This window comes from Anser cygnoides, chromosome Z (genome assembly GCF_040182565.1).
Source record: "Anser cygnoides isolate HZ-2024a breed goose chromosome Z, Taihu_goose_T2T_genome, whole genome shotgun sequence".
Taxonomy (NCBI): Eukaryota; Metazoa; Chordata; class Aves; order Anseriformes; family Anatidae; genus Anser; species Anser cygnoides.
Genome location: NC_089912.1, coordinates 71,381,384 through 71,399,442, shown reverse-complemented (window position 1 = coordinate 71,399,442; position 18,059 = coordinate 71,381,384). Strand labels below are relative to the sequence as shown.

The 18,059-nt window shown below is 38.7% G+C and overlaps 1 protein-coding gene across 1 annotated transcript in view; it reads right to left on the bottom strand.

Moving 5' to 3' along the window:
* Nucleotides 1-969: 969 nt before the first annotated feature.
* The window catches only part of ITGA2 (integrin subunit alpha 2), a 66,435-nt gene continuing 49,345 nt past the window's right edge, over nt 970-18,059 (bottom strand). Inside the window, exons 21-30 of the mRNA XM_048050381.2 lie at nt 16,581-16,673; nt 15,574-15,650; nt 15,392-15,475; nt 12,582-12,684; nt 11,660-11,770; nt 11,073-11,177; nt 10,648-10,761; nt 8,358-8,447; nt 4,718-4,834; nt 970-3,961 (exon numbers count right to left, since the gene is read on the bottom strand). Coding sequence (XP_047906338.1) covers nt 3,872-3,961; nt 4,718-4,834; nt 8,358-8,447; nt 10,648-10,761; nt 11,073-11,177; nt 11,660-11,770; nt 12,582-12,684; nt 15,392-15,475; nt 15,574-15,650; nt 16,581-16,673 — 984 coding nt within the window. The 3' untranslated portion in view covers nt 970-3,871. The remainder of the gene's footprint in view (nt 3,962-4,717; nt 4,835-8,357; nt 8,448-10,647; nt 10,762-11,072; nt 11,178-11,659; nt 11,771-12,581; nt 12,685-15,391; nt 15,476-15,573; nt 15,651-16,580; nt 16,674-18,059) is intronic.

Sequence of the window (18,059 nt, the reverse complement as noted above, 5' to 3'; positions counted from 1 at the left end):
GCATCTCAACACTGGCACCTAATTTGGTGTCATCTGCAAATTTACTGTGGGTACACTCACTCCCCTTGATCATTGATAAAGATGTTGAAGAGAACTGGCCCCAGTACTGAGCCCTGGGGTACACCACTGGTGACCAGCCATCATCTGGATTTAACTCCATTCACCACAACTCTCTGGGCCTGGCCACCCAGCCAGTTTTTAATCTAATGAAGCATACACCCATCCAAGCCTTGAGCAGCCAGTTTCTTGAGGAGAATGCTGTGGGTAATGTTGTCAAAAGCCTTACTGAAGTCTAGGTAGACCACATCCACAGCCTTTCCCACGTCCACTGAGTGCATCACCTTGTCGTAGATCAGGTCAGTCAGGCAGGACCTGTCTTCGGTAAACCCATACTGACTGGGCCTGATCACCTGGTTGTCTTCTATGTGCTGCATGATGGCACTCAAGTTAATCTGCTCCATGAGCTTCCCTGGCCCCAAGGTCAGACTGACAGGCCTGTAGTTTCCCAGATTCTCCTTCTGGCCCTTGTAGATGGATGTCACATTTGCAAGCCATTGATTTGATACTATGGAATTTTTATTGTGTAGCCATAAATTATAGGAATGCAAGAGATGGGACTGGCAGAAAACAATGTAATTTTAGATTGTAGTGAAGATAACCGGATGTGTATAGGAAGGTCTGGCCCTGGTAAGGTTTATCACCGACGTAGCTGCAATCAGAGCTATCCAAATGCAGTCATTTTGCATTAATGTGAGCTGACTTGTAGTACTATTTAGATTACTGGTAGTGTAATACTCATGCCTATAACCTGAAAGATTTTAAATGCAGCTTCTTTGTAGCAGAGTCATCCCCTTAGGGTTTTTGCTGTGTGCTACTGGAACAATGACATATTTGGCCCCATTTTATACAGTGCTTTTTCAGTAGCATTTGTTTTCTTTAGGGTGCTGTTTAAAAATAAATAAGTCTGTGTTCAGCAGTATTCTTGTTTTTATTGTAGTAACGCTGTTAGGCCCTCAGGTAGGCACCACAGAGATACAGTCCCTGCTCCCATAGAGCTTACACGCTAGCTTTCAGAAGTCAGTTTGCTTATAAACTCTCTTGTTCATCACAAATCTAAACGTAACTTTGAGTTTAGACTTGAATCTAGTACTTCAAGAAGTCAGCAGCTAGATTCAGGACCAGAATCAGGTATAACTTGAAATTGTTGAAGGTATTCCTGACTTCTCTTCCTGCAAGCACAAACAGAAGCATTTGCTGAAGCCCAGCATTTCAGAATATTATTTCACCTGTAACATGCTGTTTTAAAAAAGTAAAACTAACAACAACAAAAAAAAACAGTACAAAATATACATAATATTTCCAGCATTACTTGTGGCTGTGCCAACTTAAAAGTGCAGTAAACTCACCCATTACAAAAACTGTGAACTAGCCATGTAAGTATTAATCATAAAAGAAAAATAAAACTAGTAACTTGAAGTTGTTAGGATACAAAACCTTATGCATTGCTATGCCTTCCCTTTATTTTGGGAAAAGTCTTACTTCCAGGAAGAGGGGGGAATCCTGTTGTCTAGGACAAAATAAAACCCAGTGTAGATTAGTGAACTGAATCATTGTTGCCCAGCTGATAAACTGTTAAATACCCAAGAAGTTGGGTGTCTGCTACTCACCTGTACTTGCCACCTAAGGTGGAAGAAGGAAGTCTAGTGACTGCCTCCATCATTTGTGGTGCAAGCAGTAACAGAAATGAAGGATGCTAGTCTGCTCCATTGTGAAATTCCCAATCTGGCCTGGACTGCAATGACCTTAAGTTATGTAGGAGTTTCTCACACATATAGGTGTGGGATTTTGTTTTCTTTCTCAGAAGTTTATACAAGAATTGAGGCAGACAAATTTTTACCCATATTCTTAGGGCATTTGCCTGCAGGGTTCATAACTATAGGTCAGGACCTTATTCTTTAGATCTATACAATAATGGCTACATTTTTTTAAACTTGTTAAACAATTGTTTTGTTCACAAAATCAGCTGATGGCAACAATCTTATTTGACAGTTAAGATCAGAATCCAGATTATTTTTCAGAATGTCAAAACAAACAAACAAAAAAACCAAACCACACCTCAAAATGTGTAACCTTTCATAGATACAAAATAAACCCAAAACATAAAATTATACTGAGCACAATGCAGCTGTCACTGCAAATGAAGCTGTTATTTGCCAGAGATTGGTTGGCCCATGACTGATTAAAAAAGACTGAATGAAACTTTCAAATATGCTCACATCTAATTTTTGAAAAGTTCCTCAGAAAATAATTCGAAATGTGCCTAATCATACTGACAAACTAGGTTTGGGAGAATGAAAACGTGACTTTGGGTTCTGAGTCACTTAGACACATTTAAATGTTTTACTCTTCAAGTAAATCACCTCGAGTCGGAAACAATTTTACTTGCATGACAGCATCCATAAAAAGACAACACACGCATCTTGTCTCACAACTGGACATACGTATAATTAATTGCCAACCACAAGAGTGAAAGGCAGACAAAAGGCCAAATCCCCTGACTGTTAACCAGTCTTACAGCAGAGGACTTTGTGAGACCGAGCTTTCATTAAAACCGGCCAGCATGTGATAAATTTGAGGTGTGTTAACTTACACAAAGTCAACCAAGTGTGCTCAGAGCTCATCCAGAGCACTACAGTACTTTACTGTATAAAGTATAAGTTAGCTTCTTCAAGACACGAAAACGTGGGACCAAATAAAACATGACAGGTAAGAAGGTCATACTGAACTTTGGTCTCTCGGAGGGCACTGAGATGTTAAAAAAAAAGAGTGCAGTACACAGTTTATAGAGCTTAGGTCTTCTCTGTCTTCTGTCCTAACATGTGCATAGTTCCTCAGTCATTATCCCCTTTAGTTCACTTCATGCTCTTGGTCTTGCAAAATCTTCTAGTACAGAAATAAAGGCAAGATCTTGAGTTTCTTCCCTATTTATATCAAAAGCCAAACTGATGTCAGAGTGACTGCGCGTGTAAAGCCCAGTGTAACGGTATTGGTAGTGCTCCTCTAGTTAAAATTTGAAAAAAGTTATAACATGGCAGAGAACACGGTGTAAGTGGTTATGAAATTCATATTTTCTTCTCAGAGACAGTATGCAGAATGCAGTTATACGTATCATTTGGCAATATTTAAGAAAAAAAAAACAGTATACTTCAGTATTTTGTGACCATAGTGCAAGGAATTTGGTGGTATTTTGGAACAGTATGCCTGTCCATTTGTCCTACAGCATACACAGACATCCTCATACACAGTTCCCACTTCACAGAATAGTTAAGACAAAGGTTTGCTGGTGCAAATCATTTCTCTAAAACAATAAGGATGGAGCTAGTCAATGAAAAAATGAGTTTTCTTCTCCCAGTCTGGAAGTGGTATTCACCACACATTCATCATCAACTTAATAGAAAGTGTCCTTTACACATATGGTATTTGTCAACTGAATTACGAACTGATGCTGTTCCACAATAATCTGAAATAAATTGCTCTGTTTCACTCTGCAGTGGATCAGAAGTGTTGCTGGCACAATATGTTACTGTAAACTCCGGACCTGCCAGTTCTAAAGGCTAAGTTTGTTTGAAAAGCAAAAATATACAAGAAAAGGCACTATAAATCATTTTTTGAAAAAACAAACAAACTGTCCTGCAGTTACTCTCATAATAGAGTAGAATCTGTAAAATATTTTCATCTATAAAAAAGACACTTTAATTAAAAATGTGTAAATGTTATTAAGCTTTAAGGCACTCTAGCTGAAGAACTGATTGTATCACAACTTCTGTTGGTGGCTCAGATCTCCTCTCTTTATACAGGTAACTCTTCATCTTCAGTCTTTGTCCTTTGTGAGTTCTGTAATTTCATCGATATCTTCTGTATCCTGTGTCATTTTTTCATACTGTCTCTTGAAGAAGCCAAGCTGTGAGAAGTATTAAAATAACATGGTCACAATCAGTCATCAATAGTTATATTTCTTGGTTAATCTAAACAGTACAATGGTAGAAGTACATGATGCATGCACATGCACACATACAGTGTTTAATTTGTAAATGATTCCTAACTGTAAAGTGAAAGGAGCTGGGCCTTAAACTTCTGCCTGGTACAACAAATGCCAAAACAGCAGTTCTGAGTAGCCAGTTGTCTCCCTGCCAAGGTACAGGGATCTCTAGCCTGCCTTGGTGTGCCAGGGCTTCAAGAGCCAATGCTCTGGCACACACAAAAACCTTTCCCTCCCCCTTATCTAGATAACCTTTGTAAATCACTTTTTGCCCTCGCCCTTCTCTGTTTTTGTCTGTCCAGCACATGTCCTCTCCTTGCTTCTGTTTCCCATCCTTGCCCACTCAAAATATGAGAGTTCAGAGTCCAGTTGGTGAATTGTGGAGGGAGACAGGCAGTGTCAAAAGACAAAAATGCTGCTGCCCTCATTTTGCACCATTGGCAGCCCATTTATCATTTCACGTTGCTAATTTCTACGGAGACTCACTTCAGAATTTTGATTTTAAAAGCATTTCTAAATGCTCCCATCAAGGGTGCAATGCCAATGCAATGTTATTCTTACTACCAAACTGTGTGTGCAGTTTTGTTCAGCACTTATGAATCGAGATTCCAAAGAAAAGAGCCCAAATGTATTTATCCCTTTCTGCCTTTCTTTTTAAGGTTATAAACACCTACTTACTTTCCATAAAACAGCAACCAGTATTAACAGCAAGAGGAGTCCAGCCAATATACTGCCAATCACAACACCAATGGGTATCTCAGCTTTCTCATCTGGCTTCATTATTATAACTGGGATCTGAAAGCAGAGAGATTGTGCATTAAGGGTTAATATTAACTGCACATTAAGTAGGATTTGTAAACCAAGTCCTTACCAAGAATAGCTGTACTGCATGCATTCCAGGATCAACCACTGGAACATGCCAGGCAATTGCAAACCTTTCACGAGTGTTCATACACACCTGCTTTCACCACAGTAGCACAAGGCAGTGCCATTTAACCATTAGGGACCTCCACCACTCTTAGCTATACACAACAGGCAGAGAAGCAATCTCTTCCTTTCAGCTTTCTGCCTTACCAGGAACAAGGGTTCTTTCGGAGTTGTCCCCACAGCGCATGGACACCCTACCACGAGGTAAACCACAGATGCTTAAATGCAGGCTGGGAATAGCCTTGCCCCATCTGCTCAGAACAGACAGTTCTGCTGCATCAGCTAGAGAAGAGCTACTTCCAGCTGACTGTTTTCAGAGTCCATTATTTGTGGTGGGCAGCCGTAGGAGGCAATACTAATCAGAGGCCAGACACCACCATGCAGTCACTGTGGCTGCTCAAATTTCTTCCCTCCTGCCTGGTAGTACCACCTCAGTCTCCTTTGTCTGCTGTTCCTGCCTTCCTGGAAACCACAAAACAGCTTGCTAGTCTTCTCGTGTTAATCTGTGTTCTCCTGAGTTAACTTTATGGATTTGCAGTAAGATGTATGGGTCAAACAGGAGTGCTTCTAGCACATCTGTGCTTCCTGAGCAATACCAGAGAGCTCACAGAACAGCAAAGTGTCTGTAAATTCATTTTCAGGTGATACTGTATCTAGTTGCATTGAGTATAACCAACTGTATAGTTGCATCTAACAGAGTTGCTCAGGGAGATATTGCTCTAATATTTATGACCTGTCAAATCTTTGGATTTAAGCTTGGAATGACATGCATTTAGCATGAAGATGTTTTTTTCTTTCCTGAAACACGATAAAAGAAGAAGTCATGTCGGTTTACTTTCTCTGAGTTGCTTGCTCAGTGCATTTGCCTGGTGTAATTTAATCCTAAGATTTCTGGGAAACTTGCACTGAACTGAGATCTCAGTGATTTAAGTCATTTCTGCTGGAAGGCTCTAATGTTGTGTTAGGTGTGGCTATATGTATTCATTTCACTGAGGCAGGCTGGCTTTAGGTATTTTCTAACAGAATAGCCGTAATGATGATTGTAGCAGGTTAATGTTATGTCCTCCAGCTGGCAGTCTTTCCCAACTTGGAAAAAAACTGAAAGCTCTTACGCACAAATACCAAGCAGCTTCCCCACCTAGCATCACATTAATTTATTTGACTACACGGCAATCCAGCTCATCCAAATTAAAAAAAAAAAGTGTAATTTCTATGTGCAGCTTGCCTAGTAATGCTTTCTCTATTAGATTAACAGGGAAGTGCCACTACTGGAATGGTAAATCTATGCCTAAAAACAAATGTCTTCCTTAAAGTCAAACTGTGGTCAGTAAGACACTGTGGCTGTAATTCACCTCATCTAACACCGTATCTACCTACAAGTTAGCCCTTGGCTTCCAGTGGAGAAGGATGGCCTTTTTTTAGGGCACAATTCATCTTCCTATTTTTAGCATCACCTTTGAGATGAATGGCATCTCAAAAATACCTATTCTTTCTATTGATTAGGGTTTATAGGAGTACTAACTCTTGTGTGGATATCTAATGTAGTTGCTAAAATGGATTAATCCTACCACTTCAGTTGCCTGTCTAAAATAGCAAGGTAAGTAGGAAATAAACTCGGATTGCTACTGCACTGTCCCATTCCAAGTAAGTGTGAAAGGGGAAAAAGTGGGTACCACTCTGTCCTTCCAAGCACTGTGTCCACTGCTGGGTACTTGCTCCATCTCTGAAGTGGCAAAGGAAACTGCCCTAGGGAGAGTGTATGGTACTCTGCCCTTCATCAGCTGGCACATTTGCCAAGAGTTTTCACAGGTCAAGAGGCTCTCGAGTAAGGATAAGACTGTAAACTTCACTAAAACACATTGTGTTTCTTAGGAACCCTGTGGATAACTTTCAGGGTCTGCTCAGCCACTGCCTCAGAGCTGTAGAAGTCCCAGTTGCAGATCATAGAATCATTTAGGTTGGAAAAGACCTCTCAGATCAAGTCCAACTGATGTTTTAATGGCTGGCTGAAGAACTACCTATTATTTGTCAACTAACTTAAGTAAGAGTAAGTTAAATAGTTGAATTCTGATGCTCCTGAAATAACCAAGAGCAATGCTGGAAATGTAAATTTGGTAGTATCATGGTCCAACCATGGAAAAATACACAGTGAGCTACCTAAAAAATCTGTACCATAAGTGGAATATTTGTATTGTATGTTAATGAGTATCATATCCTAGCAGAAGCAGTATCATGTCACAAAACAGAGACACTCAGCACACTTCAAATACAGGTATGTAATTTTTCTACAAAAACATGGCATTAGTTCCAGGCCTACGCATCTATTTCCTTTCCTTCTTCAGGGTTTGTAGGTTTCCCAGGATAGAAAAGGGTCTGTTCAGAGGTTCCTCATAATAAATAAATAAATAAAATAAAATAAAATTCTCTGTGAGAAAACAATGAAAAAATAGTACTGAAATATGGTCTTATTTCCATATTCAGATAGGCTGGTCAGTAACTGTCTTGGTACACACTTAACTGACTCTTCCACTGCCTGTGAATGGACTATACTACATACTCTCACAGATAGTTGACTCTCTGATTTGTATTTTGGTCTTCAAAGGACTTGATTATTTTTTATGGATGAAAGAGGCTGGTAAGTCCTGTAAAAATAAATCTAAACTTAGTCTTGCAAATGGAAGAGCATCACTTTCTAGATAAGTCAGGAGAACAAGGTATTTTATTATTATTATTACAACAGCCCAGCAAAAATGTATTTTTAAGTGCTGCTTATGTTTTTATTTAGTGGAGGGAAACCTTGGGAAAAGGATTCTAAACTAGCAAAGTGGTAGTTTGGTGACTTTTCCTAAGATTAGCTGTGTCCATATTGTCCATATTACAGCCATTCCATACACAAAAATGTTCCTCAGTCTTTCACAAATGAGATTAAGCATATTTGCTGGAGATCTGTGCAAAGTATCTGTCTACAAACATCAAACTAAATACACTTAACAGAAGACTATAAATCAGATTTGCTAGAATGTTTCCCAGAGTTCATATATCTATAGCAATTAATTCTGTTGGAGAAAGAAGTCCAAATTTTGATCTTTTCATGCACAGGAAACTAAATGAGTTTCACAACTTTTCAGCTGGGTTTTGCTGGTAGTTCTATTATCTATTTAAAATCTGAAGATTTTAACTGTCTCGTTTATATAGCAGTCAGCTGAAATTAAAACATTTTAGTAACTTAAGGGAGTTTGTATATAACCAAAAGGATACATTAGTTCAACATACTCAAATGTCATCAGAGCTTGTAATTCGCTATGTACTGCTAAATGACACCGAAAATTACATGTTATCAGTTTAATTCAAGAAAAGAGAAATTGAAAAAGTCTACTTATACTTCACTTACAGTTAGGGTATTCTCTCCAATTATAAATAAATCAGTGTTATGTGTATTGATTTCTGCCTCTGCAGAGAGTTGCAATGTCTGGAAAGTTGACTGAAAGAGAAGATTAAGAAAAAAACAACTGTAAAACTCTGTTACAGGACAATTCATTAGAATATAGACATCCTAAAGTAATTACCTTGTTTTGAAATGAAGTCTTCAGAACCAGAAGAAATTCACAGTATTAAGAAAATTAAAATGATCTTTCTTTTTATTTGTCCCAAGATAAAGTGCATATGGAAGTAAGTATGTATCAGTAATCCAGACTTAATTTTGCTATTTTTATTAACATTTCCTCTTTAACAAATAGTTCAAAGAAGAAAAAGAAAAGAAATAGAAGAATTTGATTATATATCCATTTTTATAGTCATTTCAAATCTGTTGCTTCAGCTAGCTGAGAAGAGATAGGGAAAAATATAATGGTGAGAAAGGGAGAAATCTCTCTGGCCTTTGAAAGAAATGGAAATTGGATGTTCTTTCCCTTCTTTTCCCCCTCACCTCTATCCAATGCTTCTCTGTTTTTCCTTGTTTATTTTTTCCTAAAACGATCTGTTCCTCTCCACTGGTCAAACTCTGACATCATGCCCTCAGCTTAAACAAAGACAACAAAAATCTAGGCCAATTCCCAATTGAAAAGAGACCTTATGCCAGATACCACTTCCTCTGCAAACGTATCCAGAGGCAGAGAAGCATGGCTGTGCTTATTCTGCCATCTTAGTGTTGCTCTTATCCCCCTGCCTTAGACATGGCAATTCCTGATTCCCACAGGACCACTGAGAGCAGATTCAGGTTATGGAAGCACTAGCCAGCCATTCTAGAAGCAGTAAGTGCTTTGTCCTTTTGCCTCTGAAGCCAGTTAGTTCTAATAAGCCTACAGCCACTGGCAGGGCCAGGTATAGTGGACTTGACACAGGGAGCATGAGCTACAAGGCGTTGAATTGACTGCAGGTTACAGCATATCTGCACCATGGCTATCTGTGCAAGTGGTCTGTCCTGCGATCCTAGGTATGGAGAAACCTGCCTATGCACGATTTAAAGCACCTTGCTTATTCCTAAACACATCTTTCTTTGCTTTGATTAGCAGGTATCATCAAGTCTGCTGCCTTCTCCTTCGGCAATGATTGATTGCCACTAAATAACAAGGCTATGATGTGCATCATTGGGTGCTTGCAAGGGTATTTGCATTGACAATCAAATAGAAAATGACAAAATGGAAGATGAGAGGAAAACATTCAGTCTTCCCTTCCCATCTCCCAGTGGAAAACAAATTGTTTCCATGCACTGTCTTGTGAGGGTAGCAACCTTTTACTTAGGCCTCCACCTTCTGCATATCTATCAGTACTAACAAATGTTCTTGACCCAGCTGATTTGAAAAACACCATCTTTAAAGACAGGCAGATGCTCTTCTTCACAAACTTGCCATAAGTATATTACATTATCAACCTGACCTTTTCCTTTTAAGCGCTGAATGATGAAGCTGACAACAATCCTGCTGTTCTATGTCAATACTTGCTACCAGACTCGCCAGACAGACTAATGAGACTGCGTCATGTTCCTGATGCTCTGTGCAAGCCTAGGACTCTAAGACAGTTTGGTTGGTTGCCTAGCTGAGGAGCCAATATAGTCTCATTTCAGAAATCTGGTAATTCGAGATGATTTATATTCTGGAGGACACATAATGATTTAAAATGGGAAAGTCAAGGTTTTATTGATGCATATTTTTAAGCATCCTGTAGCTCTTTAAGCAAGGACTGTTTCCTTGACACCAACTCTGATAAAAACAAAAAGTCAATTTAAAATAAAAATCCACACCTTCTCTAACAAATATAACTGGCAGCACTAATAGGCTTTTCGTATTTTGATGTGACTTAAAATGATCACTATGTAGCCTATGACATTCAAAAGCTAAAAGCAACATTATTTTCCAGGCTATGACTATGCTCTGCTGTCCTACGCTGAATTTTGTGGAAACTCTAGTTCACCTTAAATGAATTTAACAGATGCAGAAAATGTTTTTATAGCTATGAAGATCTGTATTGTCACTGCATTTTCTTAGAGTTTGTCCTGGACTGAAATTTGCAGTTCTGTTATGCTGCCTCACTTTTTGATTCAACTTTTCAATCTGGAAAAACACAATAACATAAAAGAATATCTTTCTAGATTGGGAAGTTCTCTTTAATGAACTTTAAAAAATACCAGGAACTAGGAAATACTTGTGTATTGGTTCCTTCATGAAGATGCAGGTGATACTCACAGCAGCAAAAGTACCATTCCAGATCCGGGTGGAGACATTCACAAAATACTCTCCTTTCAGCACGAGGTCTTCCAGTTTGCATGTGATGGTACTGCACTTTGCATTTTTACAGTTCTTCCAGGGAAAACAGCAAGGAGAGACAACAGCATGCATTAAAAAGTACAATTTAACAATAGGTCCTTTGATATCGAGTTTAAAATTTTACTATTCTGTGCCTGGAAATTGAGTGCTTGCACACAGTGAAGAACATGTAGTGCTGCTTCTCTCTAAGGTAGATGCAGTTATGTGTGAGAGTATCCATAGGAGGCACTCCTGCCCTGTGAGTGAAAAATGCCATGGCCACCACAGTCATCCCCACAGGTACAGCAGCAAGGATCAGCTCTACACCCCTGTCCTACTGTACAGCAGACCTGACGTGTACTCACCATTTCTTTCAAAGCTCTGAAGTTCTCTTTCTTGAAGGATGCAGAGTAAGATCTTTTTCCTATTTGCAGTGGATTTATCTGAGCTTGACAAGTAACACCTCTGGCCTAGGAAAGGGATGGCAGGAATTAAACTGGTTGACATCATACTCCAAAATGTATAGTCATCGTAAGAATATATACTTCTGATGACATGGTGGCTGTGAAATTATAGGTTGTGAATTACGTAATACTGGATGATTTTGGAATCTAACAGACCATGTATTTTAATCAGAATTAAACTGAACTGAAAGTTTTGTCCTGATCTAAAAAATCCATTTTTACTATTGTCTTCCCAGGATCTTGGAGAACCACCTAATTCCAGGGTCATATGAAAAGTCAGCTGTGGACTGTACAGATAATTGGCATCTGCCAAGGAATAGACTGGCGTACAGTTGATGTCTGGTCCTCCCCAGTCCCTTTGTAGGAGGGGGCATACAGAAAGGGCGGGGATTATCCGAATCTCAGATACACTGTGAAGGAAATAACTGATGTAAATGGTGCTGGTTAAAACCCCCAAACATATCAACTTATACAGTGCAGTCCTTCACCTGATCTGTGTCAATTGCAGTTAGGTACATCAGTGGGTTGTCTTTGTTGGTCAGCTCTGGAAGAAGGATTTTCACAGTTGCCATCTTCACTGGAATTCCTCCTGTTGTTACCTGCAAAATAAATAGCTCACAATTAATTCAGGTAGCAATACTTATATACACAAAAAGTATTTGGCATAACAAGAGAATCAGAAATCACATACGATTATGGAAGAACTGGATTCCTTTTGCATCAATGTTTTTTGTATTGTCACATTTACTGGGGTAAATAATGAAATTATGCCCTAGTGGAAAGCATACTCTATAGCTTCAGGCCCCTGCCTGTTTCCTTAGCAAAGCTCTTATTATCTGCATGAAATATTTTTTGAAAAGCAAATATTCCACAACGGCCAATAGGCTTTTACAAAAGCAGTTACAAGAATATAAATGGAATATAAAGTTTCTTCCACATTGCATATTTAGATTTTTTTTTTGAGCTGTGTAATAAATGCTGTGATCTGGCTAGTTCCTGCATCGTGTTTGAGCGCTTAACCCCTGCCAAACTTCAAATTTCAAAGTCCAAGCCTGCAAAGACTTGTTTTCCTTTATCAAGTCAGCAGAAGACAAATTAGCTCTGTGAACAAATACTGTAAGCTATCCTGAAGTTAAGCATTAACCCTCTTCCAAATACGTAAACAGTGCAGGACCAATCCCTCCACCATTCTACTTAAGTGTTACGTTCAAATTTCATTTCTGACCTCATCAACATTGTAAGGATTTATCCCTCCTGCTATTTGCAATTTTCTTCCCCTGTTTGACTGATTCAAAAGCATCAAATTCAGATAGTGAAATCAGAAGCATTTTTTTTCAACTGCATTTTGGGACCCAGGTGCAGGCAGAGGTAAGGCAGCTTCTCAAAACAGAACCAGAAACATTTACTAACCTTAACTGAGAAGTTGAATGCGGGGCCAATATCTTCAAAATTATTCACAGTGGAAGGAATGTTATGACCAGAGTATACTTCATAGAAGTTGATGTTGGCAAGCCTAGTTAACAACCGTAAAACAATACATTTCAGTTTCGCATCTACTTTGAAAACATATGCAACTGGATGTGCTTTGGTTTGTTCTAAGTTTGTGAATCAGGTCAGAATTATAATCGCAGGAAAATCAGTCGCTTGTCCTGCTGTTTGAACGTTAAAAATTTAGTTCAGAAAATAAGTGCTATACTGAAGCCAACCGAGCACATGAAGACAGCAGGGCAGCATGAGATGTAGGTTCTGTTCAAACTTGTCCTTGCCACAGTGCATCTAGAACCCTACTGCAAGCTCCTCTCCCGGGCAGAAATTACAACTTTCGGCCCTAATGCCCTGTGCTACAAGTGGGTTTGTTTCCTCACTGCCTGGGTGTGGAAACACACAGCACCCCGTTTGTATGCATGCCACATACCTTACAGCCCTCAGTCTGCTCTCATCCACTTTATTACTATAGTTTTTATCATTCAAAATTTCTAAAGTAATGTGAAGGTGGTTGCAGCCCACTATATCACGAAATTACAGGTGTGAGATGGAAAAACAGGTTGTGAGGGCCTGTGGATGACTCAACCAGGTGAGTCTGTGCTCAAAGACAACAAAACATCCCTGTGTAGTTAATTGCATCCATGTGCTCCTTGTGACCAACTACTACTGCTGAACCATCCCATAATCTTTCTGGTCTTCATCCTACAGGAGGCTTAGTTAAGTAATTTCGAACATGAAAAGCTAGGGAGTGAGTTAACAAGGAGCTATCATGACTCCCTACATCAGCTCTTCATGTAGCACAAAGTGCAGATCCCTTCTATTTGGCAATGCAGCTCTACCCAGTTAATCTGGGTAACATCTGTGCACACAATCCCAAACTCACGTGTGCAGTCTCAAAGAGATGCTTTTTGATTAGTTGTGCTCCTCCATACTGTGTCAGGGATCCTTCTCATTTCTTCATGCTTCCTCCCAAGGGCCCTTTCCTCAAAGACCCTCCTGACTAGACCTGCTAGGAAAACCCACATGAAACATTTTCTGCTTCCTTATTGCTCAAATATCCGGCCTTTCTGGTTTACATGATATCAGCTTCCTTGTCCTTGCAGAAGTCACTGATAAGACTGATTCCCACCTCTGAAAACCCGAATCAGGATGTTTTTCACTAGAAAAGCCTATCTTCAATGAGTTGACACTTTTTTCTCAACCCTTGTAATTTAAAAAGTTAGTTATTTGCTAAATTACCTGCCTCAGGAAGGAGCTATTTCCAGATAGATACTTCCTAAGTGTTAGAGGGTGTATAAATGAGCTATCTCCAAGGGAAGCATTAAAAATCGTGCGTTGGCTTAATGTGTACTTCCTTCAGTTCCTTTAAGCTGTCTCATCACCAAAAATAACTAAAATCTTTTTCCAACTCTAGAGATTCCTTCATGCCCTGACTTGCATATGAAACTGCATTTTCTCATACTTCAGGAGATGCACCTGAATTTGAAACACTATTTTATCTTGAGTAACTCTTTTACAGGCTCTCTGCCTAGTCTTTTCTGAAGCACTGAGCTTCTGTTCTTAGCGCTCAGCTAAATTAAATTTGCTGATTCAAGTTTGCACTTTTTCAAATTCCTCAGAAACTACTACTTAAGTTGGTGTGATAGGCACCTACTCAGATGCTTCTGTAGTCTCTGCGCTGCTGCTAACTTGAATAACAAAAACTCTTCTGCTGATGTCTCACGTGACTTTCCCAGTGAGTTGAAAGAATTTGCATCACTGACCTAAATACATGCTTTTAAGCAACTAAAAAAATCCAAAAAATTCTGCAAGACTATAATTGGTGCACCCAACTGTGCTGAATCCTGGGCCTTATATTTTTAAACTGCTGCTGCAAATTAAAATCAGGTTCTGTACTGTGGTCCATATTCATGCAACGACCTGAGCTAGAAGTTCTTGTGGTTACAGTGGCCTTTGAATGTTCATTTCCTAAATTCATTGTTGCTGTGCATTTTAGGCAGCTAAATATCTTACCCTACAAATCCAGCAATTAGGAAAGATGAACACATTTTTTGATGGAAAGTGAAGTAGTCTATCTTAAACTAAGAGTCAAATCAGTATATTTTTGTTTCATTTGTAATTTTGGATAAACTGTAACTGGAATTATTCTTGTCTAGAACCGTAACAGATGAATTACTAATTTCAGTACATCCAAACACACTGGACGTTTCAAGGGCTGAAGATGAGAAGTTTCAAGGGCATGAACCTCTCACTCTCTTTAATTTTCTTTGCTGAGAGAGGTATGCATTTGAACTGGAGCATTTTGTTTTGTTTGTTTGTTTTTGTTGTTATTTTGCTCAGTTTTGATCTGTTCAACTTCAGATTTGATCCAATTTCAGTAACATCTGAGAACCAGAGGCTGATCCTGATATAGCATATACTAACTTTATTACCAAAACCATGGGCAGTGTTTGAGTTTTATACATATTCCATCCATGTGAGCATCTGATCACCTGTAACAATTGTACAACGGTAAACATGGATCCCTAATTTCTTACTACATATTCTATAAATTTTTACATATAAGATTATCGGAAGAACATGAAGTTCTGCTATTGTTGACAATATAAAAATTTCTTATGAATTCCAAAATGAAAATAAAATTTCAGTATATTATCAGTGGTCTTTCAGGACTGTTAGTATAGTCTAAAGCCTTTGAAGGAAACGACAGTGACTTTTTCCATTATTTAACATACCTTGTGAAGTGAATTTCTGCATCATACCGCAAAGGAATTGATAAGCTGATCTGGTTGTCCTGTTCTTGCTCTTCATTACTTTCACTGTTTATCAAAATGCATTTAAGTCAGGTGTTACAATATTATTTTGAACAAATATGGTATTAATACAAAATTTGCTTTCATAAAATTATATACTTTACCTCAAGGCATGAAAACTTAGAACAGCCATATTCTGAAGATTTTTCAGGTTAAAATCAAAACTAATATCAAAAGATACCTGTGGAAGAGACGAGGAACACCAAGAGCACTTACCAATAGCAACACAATTATTCCCATGTGCAAACATCTAGAATTGCCCTCTGTAACTGAATTTTCCTATTTCTGTGTACTATTTCAGTAATCTCTAATACTACAGAATCTTTTTTCTCTCATGTACAAATTGACATCATTTTGTAAACATTAGCTACGTGCATTTTCAAATGATACATGACTAGCTACAAGCTGCAACAAAAGGTGTTTGCATTGCTTCAGTCACATTTTTAAAAACCAGCACTTACACAAGCTTTTTATTTACATTTTAATTTGATTCATTACAACAGGTTCGCTTTGATGAATGCCATTAAAAGTTCAGAATAAACAAGCTTTTTATTTTTTTTATTGTTTTGATTTTGCAGAACATCATATTTATATTACCCCTGGCAAGTTTCTTATTGCTCCAATTGAAGTTGGAAGCCTATTTCTCTTTTGCCCCACAGGAATAAGAGATTAAGATCCATAAAAACAGGGATATCCCCAAATTTTATGGGATATATGAGGAAAAAGTTTATATGATCTATGCTAGGGGATGTGTGGGCCTCCCCTTGCATCTCAATCTGATGGAATTGTGCTGAGCTCCTGAGAGACTATGCACAACGCCTGACTGCTCTGAGTCCCCAGCCTTCACCCTCCAAGAGTTACAAAGCTACAGAGGATCCATGGGCGGAAAGAAATGTGCTTTAGATTGCTTTAGATATTTTTTTTTTTTGCGTTTAATCTGGTAGGCTGGTAACAAAAATTTAGCCCTTAGTTTGCTTCTTTTAGTGCCCCTGAAACCCAAGGGAAGTTAACAATTGCCATATCTAAAAATGCTTGCCACCATTACATGCATATAAAGGGGAAAACAACAACAATGCTTTGGAGTATCACACAAGGTTATTTAAATTTGTACCTGTTGTCCTGTTCGGAAAACTGGATAGCTTATTTGGCAAATGACTGTAGTTTGTGTTGTTCCTGTCTGACATGAGACTTCAGTCCCATCGCTCTGCAGAGGAAACAGAAAAGTCATCTTAATGCTAGTTTTTGATAAAAGACAGGAAATTCACAACTTGCATCTTCAACAGGACCTGTGTTAGACTAAGGGGTAGTACAACTAAGTGTTACAGCAATAATTCCTAAAGATGAGATGGTTTGGGAAGAGAGGCAGGGCTAGGGGTGAGGGAGGAGAAGGTGGGATAAGGACTGGTCCTGTGTCCTGGCTCTAATGATCTTGTGAGAATTTTGTGCTGCACTTGGAAGAAGGAATACAGACCAGAGTACAGGCTGCCTACTGCATTCTCTTACCATGCTTTTTACAGTATTACTACAAAATTTTTACAGTCATATTTGCATGACCTGAGAGACAGTTAACTACTCTCACTGTAGCATTTAGTGTGCAGAGAAGAACTATCATACGTTTTGTAGGAAAGTCTACAATACATAAAAGTTTATTTATTACTTTGCAGAAAATTTTGCATGTCATCATCTCACATCAAAGACAAACTCATAGACCATAGCCAGTTATCATAACATAGAGAAGAATTAATTAAAATGCACTGTTTTTTGTTAAACACATCCCTACCAGACACTTACATTCATGACTTACACTCTGACAAGAAAAAATAACAATTCTCTGCTTTGAAACAGTCAAAATCTTCAATTGCAGGCTGAAAGAATTCTAATCAAATGGACTTTTAAAGCAGAAGAAAATCATAGCTCTGGTGTGGCCTTTTGACATGAGTGGCATGAGTAATTTTGTTGGACAAGGATAGGGAGGTAGAGGAGCAACCTCAGCACTTCATGGAGTACTTCTGCCAGCCCACTCTTCAGGAAAATGCAGCTCTTGGGCAGTGATGAATGCTCCCATCCCTCCTCTCCCTTCAGTATGGCTCTAGATTTCACCCCTAGTATTATCAGACACCTCTCCAGTAGCAGCCTGACAGCAGAAATCCACTCAAGTCTGGATTTCATCCTACATGAATTGTTTAGAAGTAACAATTCAGATTAAAGATTTACTGCACTCTCTAAAATAGTCTGTAAAATTCCTTTATTTTCCTTTTCTAAGACACAATTCATTGTAAGAAGAGTTTCTGGTATAGCAATCATTTCAATCTGATTAACTGTCTAGCTGAAATACATGGCTTTGGCAGTAACACCATTTCTAGATCTAAAGCCTGTACTTTAAAGGTGCATCCACGCTGCATGCTTAATTTATCAGATATGAATTCCCTGTGGCAACAGCAACTGCATTCAGGTATGTTGTTGGGAGTCAATCAGCAGATGTGGGTGCCAAGGCCTAAAGTGAGGAAAAGATGACTGAAATACTGAGGTGAGGTCAAAATCAACAGGTTGCCAATTTTTATGCTGAGTTGGCAGTGTCTCTCCTTGACCT